Genomic DNA, 13,201 nt, shown 5'->3' on the forward strand with positions numbered 1-13,201 from the left:
TCCAAGAGTAGGAAGAGTGCCGAACACAGCTCGCGTGTTGTCTGCACTATGCACTCCACATCCATCCTCATACAAACACCAAGCAGCAGGTATTGTGTTTACACTGGAGAAGCTGGTGCCAGGTGAGGTGATTTGTCTGGGGCCACAGAGCTGGAAAGAAACAAGTGGATCTCACTCCAGAACCCAGTCACTCCTGACACCATGCTACTTCTCCCTGGATGTTTTTCTGTGTGGTAGGATTGAGGACTACGGCATCCAGGGTGGAGTATGAAGGGCAGAAGCCAGGGAGAAGCAGGCTGGGATTGGGGAAACCCAGCTTGGGAGGAGCAGGAGTAGAAGAGCCTCGAGGCTTGGGCTGGCCTGGAAGGGGAGGGCAGGGGCTGCAGATGAAGACTTGCCAAGGGGGGGAAGTGTGGAAGGCAGGGACAGGTGTGATCCCAGGGATGAGGGGGAGGTTGATGGACCAGAAGGGGCACAGCGTATGTCCCAGGAAGCACTGTAGGGGGAATGTGATGAGGACCTGAAGGAGTGAGGAGACGGGAAGGCACAGAGGAAGGGCGGGTGCTTGTGATGAGAATCTGGAGCCTGATGCAAGGGGAGGGTAGCATCCAAGCTGAGCCCTGGTTCAGCATGTGTGTGAGGATCTGGAGGTGTAACAGGAATGAGGAAATCCAGGGGCAGTGGGAAGAGAGAAATACAGTGAAAAATGTCCACCATTTGTGGCTTCAGGCAAATCACTCAAGCTTTCCACCAGGACTGGAATGCTGTGAACAAATTATGAAACTGAAATGGAACTGAAATAATGGGAAAGCAATTATTATGAGTGGGACAGAAGTACTGTCTTTAATCCTAGAAAAGCCTTTTTCCTCCCTCTGAATAAATGCTGAGGAAACGACAGTCATGGTGGTTTATAGTTGCTCCCAGGGTTCCTCAGATGCTACTGCCTCAGCAGGGGTTGCTGAACCATGTGCAGGGACTCCCAGAGCAGATGAATGCGCAGTCCCGGGCCAGATTGAAAGGCATGGCTCATGGCTTCCTTCTTCCTACCCTACCACCAGCCTTGGGCCTGCTTGCTGCCCTCCTTGCTGGCTGGCACAGCTGGCTACTAAGGTGGTGGACCAGTCCATCGGCCTGGAGGGCTGGGTCGCACAGGAAGCCTGGCCCGGCCAGCTGGGTGGGCCTTACTTTGCTCGCCTGGTTGTTCCCCGCAATTTCCTGCACACAGCTAATGCATACTCCATGTCAGACATGGAAGAGCTCCCTCACGCCCAGCTGTGGGCATGGTGGTCACCACCGCTGGTTTCAGCAGCAGTAGTGAGAGGGTGCTTAGGTGGTGTGGGAGAAGGAGACTTCCCTGGAGGGGCAGTGTGGAGTTGATGATGGCCTGGGCCAGCCGCCGAGGCTACATATTCAATTTGAAGAGGATTGCTCCTGCTGTTTAAATTCTTTCCCTGCCGAACGACACGAGCGATAGATCTTTAAACTCTTTAAAGACCATAAGGGTTAGCCTGCGTTTCTGTGATTTTTCAGGTACAAAGGTGGTGGATCACAGCATCTTTGAAAAGATCTATCAATTTCTAGAGATCCGTTTACAGACTCACATTTACATTTCAACATATTCTTTATTTCAGGTAATTTTCCAACTTCATGGGTAGGCTGAGAGGATTAATTACATAATGTAGTCACAGAGTCCTCTGTACCCTGGAAAAGCATTTCCGCTGAAAATAAATCAGCTTAAAATTCAGAAATGCTGACTGAGAATTGCCCGTAAGGGATGTAAAAGATGGTTCTTTTTGTCAGGGGGAGTTTGTAAAAGTGAACAGGTCGCACAAAGGAAAAATATACCCAAGAGAATCACAGGGATGCAGAGGTGGCAGGGAGGGCAGTGATGTGGCCACCCTGGTTGTTCTTCAGGGTACTTCAGCCTCTGGCACAGAATTAGGTCACTTACACTATCCTAGAGATTTGCCTGAGAAAAAGTCACTGAAGTGATGTGTTCCACGTCTGGCTTTGATGGGTTCCAGGAATGTGCTTTTCCATGTGCACTAAATCTCCAACCTCGTCATCTGGTACCAGCAGAAGCAGCTTACAGACAAAAGTACCTCTAGTCCTCAGCCATGAGAAGTTCTATAGACTCAGAAACTGCAAGGTACTCAGGGGACCTGGGCTGGGTTCTCTTGGGCATTTTTTTTTAGATTTCTATCATATGCCCTCATCTTTCTCAAATATACTGGTTCTCCAATATACCGAACACATGTGTCACTATGGGGTCTCTTTTGTACTGAGAAATTCTACTCTAACAGCTGACCACCTGAGTTCTGTAGGGACCTCTGAGGCTCCCCGTTTGATTGCTTCATTTTGCTTGACATTTAAGAAGCCTACATACAAGGGGCACCTGGATGGCTCAACTGGCTAAGCGTCCGACTTCAGCTCAGGTCATGATCTCACGGTTCATGGGTTTGAGCCCTGCATCCAGCTTTGTGCTGACAGCTCAGAACCTGGAGCCTGCTTCGGATTCTGTATCTTTCTCTGTTCCTCCACAGCTCATGCTGTCTCTCTCTTGAAATAAAAACATTAAAAAAAAAAAGCCTACGTGTAAAAGAAGATCATATTCATCTTATTAGTTGAATCTTTTCATACTCGAACTATAAATCCTGAAATAGTTATAAGACAAAAATCATGTTTCATGTTTTCTAAGCAACCTAACACTTTATACCTTATCGGTAGTTTGATGTGACTGTGCTAGTGGCCAAGTTCAAACATACTTCTCTGTACTCGCAGATAAAATTCAGAGAATAAATTCAGAGTTTTTTGTTTTTTTGTTTTTGGTTTTTCCTTTTTTGGTGGTAATTTGAAAGAGTAAGGAAAAATGGGCAGGTGCACCCCCAAGTTGTGCACCTGCTCAGCACTTTTCAGTGGCTTGGGCGGGGGGGGGGGGGGCAGAGGCAGAGGAGGAAGGAAGAGCTGCATGCCAGGAACACAACCAGGACTCAGTCTCTCTGGGTCCCTGTTTCTCATCTACAATATGGGGGAAAGAATAGATTTCTTTAAGGCCCTTTCCAGTTCAAAGTTGTGACTCTGAATTAGGAGTTGTCCCATCTGTAATACACCGTTTTGTCTTGTTACCTATTAAACTTTTTTGTCATGTTATTTATTACCAATTTTTATGGTTTGAAATGTTCAGTGAATAAGAAAGCACATGATTCTGTTGCTCCTGTTTTATAAAGTGGGCCAAGTGTAAGGATCCCACTGACTTTGGCTGAGAACTGGGAAGAGATGTTGCTACATTTGTGGAAACTACCCATGTAGCTCCTGATGGCTCTAGCGGTCCACAAAAAGCAGGATAGAAAGTAATAGGCCAACTCCTCTCTGGACCAAAGAACAAACGACTGTTTTGAAGGCATAATAATTAGACCAAGGGGACATATTTAGTAAATTATTTCATTCTGTAATGGCACTTAACATTCCAAATGGCTGAATGCATGTCCACTAAGCCCCAGCTCTTTATAGAACATCCTACTGTTTGCTAAACTTTAGTCTGGCCTATCCACCCTTCCTTAGTGCAGGACTATCATTTCCTTATTAATTTATTACCTAATTAGAAATATGGCGCTAATGATCAGTAAGGGAATAGACCTAATTTCTGCATAGTGTCTGAAATCCACTGCTAGCATCCAAAAATTTTTAAAATAAACAGTGTGGAAATATTGTACTTAGCCATATGGATGAATAATCACTTGCTAAATTGGAAAGAATGTGAATATAGCAGTCATTTAAACAAAGGCTATTATTATTCAAGAACAAGGGCTACTTTGTGGTATTTAACACCAGTGTTAACAGGGATAATAGAAATGTGGTAGTTTTAGGACATCCGGTACATGAAAAAAAAAAAAAAAAAAGAAAAAAATGTAGGCCTCCGAATTCTGTGAAATATCAATTTCTATTGTTTTTAAAAAATGATGCTTTCGGAATGCTCAATAACTCAACACTCATATTTCCTGGCTTAGAAACACTATTTAATTATCTTGAGCAAATGAGTTCAACATATCTTTTCTAGTGACAAGATGTTCCCACTTTCCACCCATAGCATGTGGCCTAGAAGACATTCATTTTATTACCCAACCAGGAACAACCATATTTCATGCGGCTTTCAAGTTGAAGCACAATAAAGGCAAAAAGTATCTTTGTAATAAAAAAAACCTCACCCTGAGCACCAGATAGATCAGCAATTACTAAAAGAAAAACTCATTAGGTTTCAACCTGGAAAATATTCAACAAAATGAAGAAAACACAAGAATCCTGTTACATATTAGAGGACCATTTTAATTAACAATGACAGCCATACTGTCTTGAGAAAACACACCTGGCAAAAAGTAGTTTTCCCTTTTTTCCCTGCAAGTAAAGATGTGGCCCAAAATGCAGGTGCTGGGCAATTATTATATTCAAAGCAGAGGAGAGGCATCTTTTTTAAAAGAAGAGCTAAAATTTCTTCATTTATGTACATTAAAACGCCAAACTGAAACAAAGGGGACTAGAAAAAAAAAATAAGTCTTCGGATTAATAACTAGGTTGAATTACTTACATTAAGAATATCAAAATACTTAATTTTCAAGGGGATAGTAATTTCTTCCAATAATACAATATTTTGAACACAGCAGTTCATTGTGCTTTGACATTTCATGATCTTAAGCCGACGATAATCTCCACTGAGGAGCTCCGACGCCATCCCTGCAAAGGGTAAGTACTGCACTAGGCTAGCCAGGGCCAGAGTACCTCGTGGAGACATTGGAAGAACACAGAAATTTAGAAGGATAATGTTCTGTTTTCAAAGAGGATTTTACAGGAGATGGGCAGCTCATAGGGAATGCTGAGTGATGTGGTCACATAGCACGCAGCTGCCCATGTTTGGAGCAGACACGCCTTAATGAGAATGGTTCAGCCTGAGACACACTTTCCTGGTTAGGAGAGTCCAGGAGGCTGGATTTAGGGGCGACTGGTCTTCTCCTATGGGGCTATTCTTAGGCCAAATGAACTCCCGAGGGCGTACCTTGCTTGCTTTCTCGAGCCATACTTAATGTTTTCTTGTTGCTCTCTGGATAACCCTGTGCTCAGTCTTAACCCCACAAAGCCGTGAGCTCCCTGTCTCTGTGGGTCCGAGTACATCAGGGGTGGCTATGTTGTGTGGAAACTGTACGGGGAATCCAGGCACTGGATAGCTGATGGGACAAAATTTATTTTGAGGTCTCCTCCAACCCTGTGATTGGTTTAAAGATGGTTTATGAGTATTGACTCAAGGAAGAGTTACTGAAGGAGCTCCAGGAAGTCTTGATATTGTCAGGCATTAAAACACACCAGGGATTAGTTATTCTTAAAAAGTTACTGAACATCATTTAGAGGTGGTACCACTAAATTCTGGAACCGAAAAATATGAACGTATAATTTTTCTTGTCTTCATAAATCTTGGTCTACAAATACGTGCATACATGCAACACACACACATAACTGTGCTAGATTTATGTTATGACTTTGTAGTTTCAAATTAGCTGGATAATGGTTATATACAAATCAAACTCAGGTTGACATTCAGCATTCTGAAGCTGGAAATTCACTTTTGAAGTCCTCTGGTCCAACTCCTTTATATATGTCAACTGAATGAAGTGTTCACACACTGACCGCTCCCATTCCAAAGCAAAGACTACTTTTGAAGAGAACATTTCATAAGCAATTGGTTCATAAATCAGTATAAATTATTGGGAGTAAAAATATAGAGTTATTAATTTTTCCTCCCCTACAAATGTGGACAAAAAATACTTCTTAAAGCCTAAAAGTTACTGGCAGTTGTTTAAAAAAAAAAAAAAAAAAGAGGTTGTTGCTAGTTTTACATTGGAAGCAATACGATCTACTGGAGAAACAGCCTTTTTGAATTAATAAACACTCATATCCTCCTTTCAAGGCTAGGACCCATGTCTTAAAACATCTTGCATTCTCAGCAACTAGTACTGCAGTCACAAAGAGAGAGTGAAATGTGGAGGGAAGCATCTAAATTAGCACTTACATCTGGAGTACGCACCAGGCAAATTAGTACATAAAAGCTCTTAGTGAAGTTTGACTCTACTTCCAATAAATCGGATTTATTCTCAAATGAAAAAGAAATCGCCAAACTTTCATGTACTTGCTTCTTGTTTATCACTAAATCTTATACGTTCCTTGAGCTCAGAAAAAGCACTGTAACCATTTCACCCAAGGATAAAACCTCAGAAACAAAAATCTACCAAACACCTATTCCTCCTGTGAGAAATTATGACAGAAGAGAAAAAACACCCTACACATCTATCATGACTAATCAAAAAAGAACCAAATCTGAGTAGAAGCTATGCTTTTAACATCAGGCTGTCCCCGGATTGCCATGATGTTGTAGGGAGCCCACACACATCAGTTTGCAGCCCTGTTGGCCACACAGGTATTACTGGGAGACGCTATTTGGACAATGACACAGGAAGTTCACAGTGATGGGAAAGAAACAGCAAACAAGGAAAGAAAGCACTCATGCTGCAAACACATGGTCTCCTCTGAGCCTCCCTTACAGAGAACTTAATGTAAGGGAGGGACTATATTGACTTCTAGAATGGATAGGTCTATATTCTTCCTTTTCTCTTAGTTCTATTTATCCTGTTCTAATTTTCATTTTATATACATATGCCATATGTATGTACGTGTAAATTATTTTTTGGTGTGAGAGGGTTTGATGCCTCGAAAGCATTTGAGAAAGAGAACATAGTAATAAATCAATAGATAATTTAGATGTGTTAAAGCATTAATATTCAAACTATGTTAAGGCAGGGAGTCTAATCCAGAGTTTAAGATTATATATAAAGTGTATTCTACTTTTAGTATGTAAATTTCATACCTTATTTGGAGTACAGGGTACTATATTTTAAATTTTAGTATCTTATGAGAAAGTTGATTCCCCCTCAAATATTAGATTCATGATGGTTTGCTACATTCCCCAGTGTTACTGAATTATATGTGACAGAACCTACAGCTCTAATTTCATCGTGAAAGCCAGTGGGGAATGGGGTTAATTTTTTAAAATGTTGTTAGAGATTTTTAAATTAAATATCTCAGGCATGAAAAATAGCATAGCAAATATAAGATACCCAGGTAACTACTATCTAACTGACATTTTGTCTTCTTTGTTTCAGATTTCTTTCTTTCTTTTCTTTTTTAAAGAAACAGAGCTGGATTAAATCTCCCAATCCCTTTTTCTCTACCTGCCCTCCTCCCCACCCCACAGGCAACCACTATCTTTAATCTATCTTCTGTCATTTCAATGAAAAATTTTAACTTTATTGCATGTGTGTATATCAGAAAATAATTTATAGCCTCCACCTGCATACTGTGAAACTTTATACCAATAGTATCATGCTGTGCTTGCCATCCCACCAATGCTTCTAGATATTTATCTATACATCTATAGATACACAGACATTACAGCTATCCAGAGACAGCTCTAATGCATTTGTCTTAATTCTTATGTCTGGTTTCACTGTGTGAATATACTGCCATTTATTTAATTATTTTCCTACCAGTCAATACTCAGTATTTCCCTCTAATTCTCTATTATAAATAATGCTGTCATTAATTCGCTCTGCTGCAGAACTGTTCTTTCACCTGGACTTCAAGCACCCTTAAACTCAGCTGACAGTGCTGCAACATCGTCTCCCAAGACAAAGCATAACTTGCTTCCTCCTGTTCTCTCACTCCCCACATTGGACCGCTGTGCCCTGACCATCAAGTGTGTTTCTCTCTATTCCCTCTTCTCGACCACCCACCCCTTCCTTCCTTTTTTTTTTTTTTTTTAAAGTTTATTTAGTTATTTTGAGAGAGAGAGGGAGAGACAGAGAGTGCATGAACAGGGGGAGAAACAGAGAGAGCGGGGGAGAGAGAAAACCCCAAGCAGGCTACTGTCAGCACATGTCAGCCCAACATGGGGCTCAATCTCATGATCCGTGAGATCACGACCAGAGCTGAAATCAAGCATTGGACATTCCACCGACTGAGCCACCCAGGCACCCCAGCCACCCCTTCTTTCTATCATGGATGTGGCTCAAGCTATTACCTCAAGATTATAGGCCTCCCAGATGCCACATTCATCTACTTCAAATCAATCCCCCACCCTGATACCTGCTGGAAGAATGCATTTAAAACCCCAAACTGGCCACACCATGCCCTATAATCACCCCACAGTGTACGGGACACAAGTTCCTCATAAAAGTTCCCCAAACCAGGCCTGTGTTTCTCTTTGGCTCTGTCTTCCTTCAGCATGCCTCTCTGGCTGGAAGCTCTGACCCCATATTCCATGCTGGCTTTGAGCTCTGCCTGTGACTGGAAGTATCTCCAGTCAACACCTCTACATCCTTCAGGGCAATTTTGGTTTCACACTGACCAGAGGACTTCCCTGCCCATCCTCTGTGCTCCTAGCTGCAGCCCCTACTAAGTCCTGACACTTGCAGCTTCTCGCTGACATTCTCAGAACCACTCCTGTTCCTCCTGAGTCGGAGTGCTACTTGAGGGCAGGGGTGAGGTTTATTCACGTGTGCATCTCTGGTAGCCAGGAAAGCATCTGACGTACTAACAGGGATCTGGAAACTGGCTGAACTCAAGTGGAAGGTAGTTAATCCATTAACTGTATTTTACTTTCATAATAAAGGAGAGCCAGTCTATTTAACACAAGTAGATTTACTATGGAATACATCATAAAAAAAGCTGTATTCAGTCCTTCACGCACAAGACATCTGTTAGCTGATACTTAACGCACTCAAGTACAATAACTGATACTAGTCAGGATGACCCTGTAGCAGTGCAAGTGCTTTCTGAATCATCGGATTAAATTAGATTCAGCCTTTGTCACAGTTGTGCACACTACATCATGATCTCCTACCTAGAACCTCCAACTTCTTCACTGTGCCACCACACAAGGACATCGGCTAGGTGGCTTTCAACATTTCCTTCAGGACAAGATCACATTGTTTACCCACCTGTAACAAGCTCCCTTACTTCTGCATCAATAGATTTTCTCAACAGTCGCAACAAAGCAGGAATCCCACCAACATTCTTCATTGCTATTTTATTTTCATCTGTAGACTTGCCAAAAACAAGGTTTCGGAGGGCACCACAAGCATTCTTCTGAACTTCCAAAACTCTGTGGTCCAAAAGGTCAACCAGATGCTTGATTCCCCCTAACCTACACACCTAGAATGAAAAATATGAGGTACCAGGCCTAAGTGACACATGACTAAAAAGTGATCAAATAAAAGTCTGTTATGGAAAGATCACAGGGAAAAAAAAGGAAGGCAGTCGTAGGTGGATTAATGGCCAAGTGTAGGTAGCATAGTCCTACTCTACCCTCCTAAACACACAGAGGGGTTATGCTTATACTTCTGAGGGAAATAAGTAAATACACAAACACAATAAAGCTGTATGGATTTGAGGTAAGGATTTTTGACTGACGTCATTTGGATTACAGAATTGTTTCTCTAGACTACTCTCCCTAATTTTCTCCCATTTGCCAATTAATTAGTACATTACATAAATATATCTGGGCTTTATTTCCTTCATCCACCTTTAGCTCAGCAGCTGGTATGTTGTTTTGCATACGAAGCTGAGGAAAAACAATGAAGTTCCATTTGCCATTGCAGGGGGGAAAATGCCAAAGTGTTAAGAAAGAATCTGTATGTCATAGGACACTAGTCAATAACCAATGACTCACTGTATTTCTATAAATGCCAAAAAACTTTAAAATCTGAAATAAAATACTCATTTATGTTCAGTATTAGTTAACAGTTAAAAATTCTCTGTAACTTGACTTAATTTCATGTCGGCACCAATCTTAACAGAATCACATAAAGTACGTGAGCTCGCTAGTTTCATACATAATTTTTATCTAATAGATTTTTGGAAAATACTCTAAAAACGTAGGTTAAATCGAATTTTGCTTCATCTTTTATAAGTAAGCTAATGAGTAGACACGGGATTTGAAAATGCTAAAAGCACTCCAAGAAATATCCTCATCTTGGTTTCTCCTACAAAATACTGAAATGCACGGTTAAGAATGAAAGGGGTATCTGGTATCACACTATCCCTTTAAAATGGCCTGTGAATTGCAGCTAGTAATTTCTGAAGCACATAAGCACGTGATTGCTCCATGGAAGGCACCGCCCCCCGGGGGTGTGCCAGGCGCTGGGTGCGTACCTCCATTTTCACTTTGTTGTCGCCAAAGCACAGGTGCTGCAGGTAGGCGGCCGCGTTCGCCTGCACGGACGGGAACTGGTGCTGCAGCATGTGAATGACTTCGGGCAACTCGGGGTCACGCCAGGCAAACTCCCTGTGAGAGAAAGACACGGCTTCAAAGCAGGAACGACCGTGTTTTAACAATACACTCGATGAAGAGTCTGTCATAAAAAAAGCTTGGCTGAGACTAAAATTGGAAGTTACAAAATTCCTAAAATATATAAATGTAAAGAGCTCTTCCCCCGCCCACCCCGATGAACATATGCAGAGACGGAGATGCTACTGAACTCAAAGAAATCATCAGGCACAGAAAGAGGTTCAAGAGAACAAAGGACATTCTTAATATGAAAAACTTTTCCATTCTCATTTTCTTCTTCCATTCTAATTTTATGCCTTTCTACCTATGTCAGAAATTTGCAGGTGTGAGGCTCAGGTAAACAAGTGCACTTTAGTCAGGTGAGAAGTCATGTCTGAGCAGAGAGAAAGAAAGCTGCTGGGAATAGGCAGAACTGGTGTCAGCTGGGAAATTGCAAGTAATGTGGGCCTGATGATTTTTAAAGAACTTAATATAATATTTATGGTTGCTCTCGATTATAAGAAGTATAGAAATTTATAAAAAAAATATTTTTTTTTCGGTAATCCTATAACCAGAGAAAACCACTGCTGACATTTCCTGTTGGTCTTTTTTTCCCTAATACATATATAAAAATATGCACGTGTGCATACAGAGTTTTTTCAAAGAAATGGATTATATTTAAATAGCACTTCGTATTTCATGAGTACTTACTTATTCTGTGCCAGGCACTATTCTAGGCATTTTATATATATGAATTCATTTATTCTTTTTTTTTAATGGAACCACCATTTTTTAAATTTCAATTAAAAAAAATTTTTTTAATTTGAGAGTGTGCATGTGAGCGAGCAGGGGAGGAGTACTGGGGGAGAGGTCGGGAGAAAGAGAGAGGAGAATCTTCAACAGGGTCCATGCTCAGTGCAGAGCCCCATGCAGGGCTTGATCCCACGACCCTGGGATCATCATATGACCTGAGCTGAAATCAGGAGTTGGACACTCAACAGACTGAGCCCCCCAGGCACCCCATGAATTCATTTATTCTTATTGCAACCACATAGATATTGAGGTTGAGACAGAGAGGCTAAGCATCTTGCCTAAAGTCACTCAGCTAGTCAACAGAACACTCTGCTTTCAGAGCCGGTATGCTATCCCACTTCTTGTAGAGTGAGTATACAGTCACACTAAGCACGTACACTTATACTCTGCTTTTTCAGATAACATCACATTGTTGGAATTTGGATGTCAACTGATTGGCTCACTGTTTAGGATCCTTTTTAAATGTGCATTAACTCTTGTAACATATAGAGACCAACTTAGAATTGGTTCACATGGGGCACCTGGGTGGCTCAGTCGGTTAAGCGTCCAAATTTGGCTCAGGTCATGACCTCACAGTTCATGGGTTTGAGCCCTGTGTCAGGCTCTGTGCTGACAGCTGAGAGCCTGAAGCTTGTTTCAGATTCTGGGTCTCCCTCTCTCTCTGCCCTTCCTCCAATCGTGCACCCCCATCTCTCTCTCAAAAATAAACATTAAAAACATTAGAAAAAAAAAAGGAATGGTTCACAAAGCAACACATTTGTGGACTTTGATTGCAGAATGAACTATTATACAAAATGAGTAAAATGAATGCTGTTTATAATAAACTCTAAAAAAAAAATCTTTAAATTAACAACCCAGTGATCCTTCTATTGCCTAGTTATTAAGGCCTAGAGTCTCTCTTGGTCTAGGAGCGCTCTATGTATTAACTTGCTTGTCCACTACAAGGGGCAACCTAAACCTGCACACACATACACGCCACCTGTTCAAATGAATAGTGCCATAGCAGGTGTCAGAGAGATACAAGCACTGAATGAGATGTGGTTTGGTGTACAAGACTCTGTACATGCAACAATGTCTTATTCAATGAGTTTACCTGTGTCAGGCACTGTGTCAAGAGCTTTATATGCATTATCTCATTTACCTTGACTATTGCCATATGACATAGGCACTACTCAATAACATTTGATAGAGGTAAGGAACCTGAGATTAGTAATAAGTGATAGAGGTGGGTGAAACCCACCCAGGTAGTCTGTATGTTGCCTCCACACATAAGGAACAGAAAGCAGAGGTTGTGAAGCACAAGAGTGAGAGAATGTAACATATATAAGGTCACATTTATAAAGAAGAAAACTCTGGTGGCCAAGTAGAGAATGTATTAGAATCAGAAAATATTAGTGGCAAGAAGACTATCCACACACTTGCTCAAAACAAAATAGAGCCATCCTTGACTTCTCTCTTTCCTGTATTCTTCTTGTCCAACCTATCAGCAAACTTTATTGACTATCTCTGAACTATTTCATATAAGCCCAACCCATCCATTCTCTTCGCCTTGCCTGGCCCATCTAATAATCTCCTATGTGCTCTGTTTCAGATATCACTCCCTTACCCCATCTACTCTTTGCATAGCAGCCAGATGATTTTTTTTGAAAACTGAAGCCAAGGGTAAGAGGGAGATTCTGTCTTGGGGGACAGACTTAATGACTTAATTCTTTTTGTTGTTTTGTTTTGTTTTTTAACGTTTATTTATTTTTGAGACAGAGAGAGACAGAGCATGAACGGGGGAGGGGCAGAGAGACGGAGGGAGACACAGAATCAGAAAACCGGACCAGGCTCTGAGCTGTCAGCACAGAGCCCAACGCGGGGCTCGAACTTGCAGACCGCAAGATCATGAGCCGAAGTCGGATGCCTGACTGAGCCGCCCAGGTGCCCCAATGACTTAATTCTTAATAGACATTAAGAATACCACCAATGCCAAAAGAGGCAGGAAGAAAAGCACACAATTTGTAGTTAGACTGCCTATGT

The 13,201-nt window shown here is 41.6% G+C and overlaps 1 protein-coding gene across 1 annotated transcript in view; it reads right to left on the reverse strand.

The window, feature by feature from the left end:
* The window catches only part of PKP4 (plakophilin 4), a 240,103-nt gene that overhangs the window by 30,419 nt on the left and 196,483 nt on the right, over positions 1 to 13,201 (reverse strand). The window contains exons 10-11 of the mRNA XM_047085087.1: positions 10,252 to 10,384; positions 9,039 to 9,252 (exon numbers count right to left, since the gene is read on the reverse strand). Of these exons, the coding sequence (XP_046941043.1) occupies positions 9,039 to 9,252; positions 10,252 to 10,384 (347 nt within the window). The remainder of the gene's footprint in view (positions 1 to 9,038; positions 9,253 to 10,251; positions 10,385 to 13,201) is intronic.

This window comes from Lynx rufus, unplaced genomic scaffold (genome assembly GCF_022079265.1).
Source record: "Lynx rufus isolate CCGP_SWC_20201006 ecotype Redwood Valley unplaced genomic scaffold, mLynRuf1.p SCAF_2, whole genome shotgun sequence".
Classification (NCBI taxonomy): Eukaryota; Metazoa; Chordata; class Mammalia; order Carnivora; family Felidae; genus Lynx; species Lynx rufus.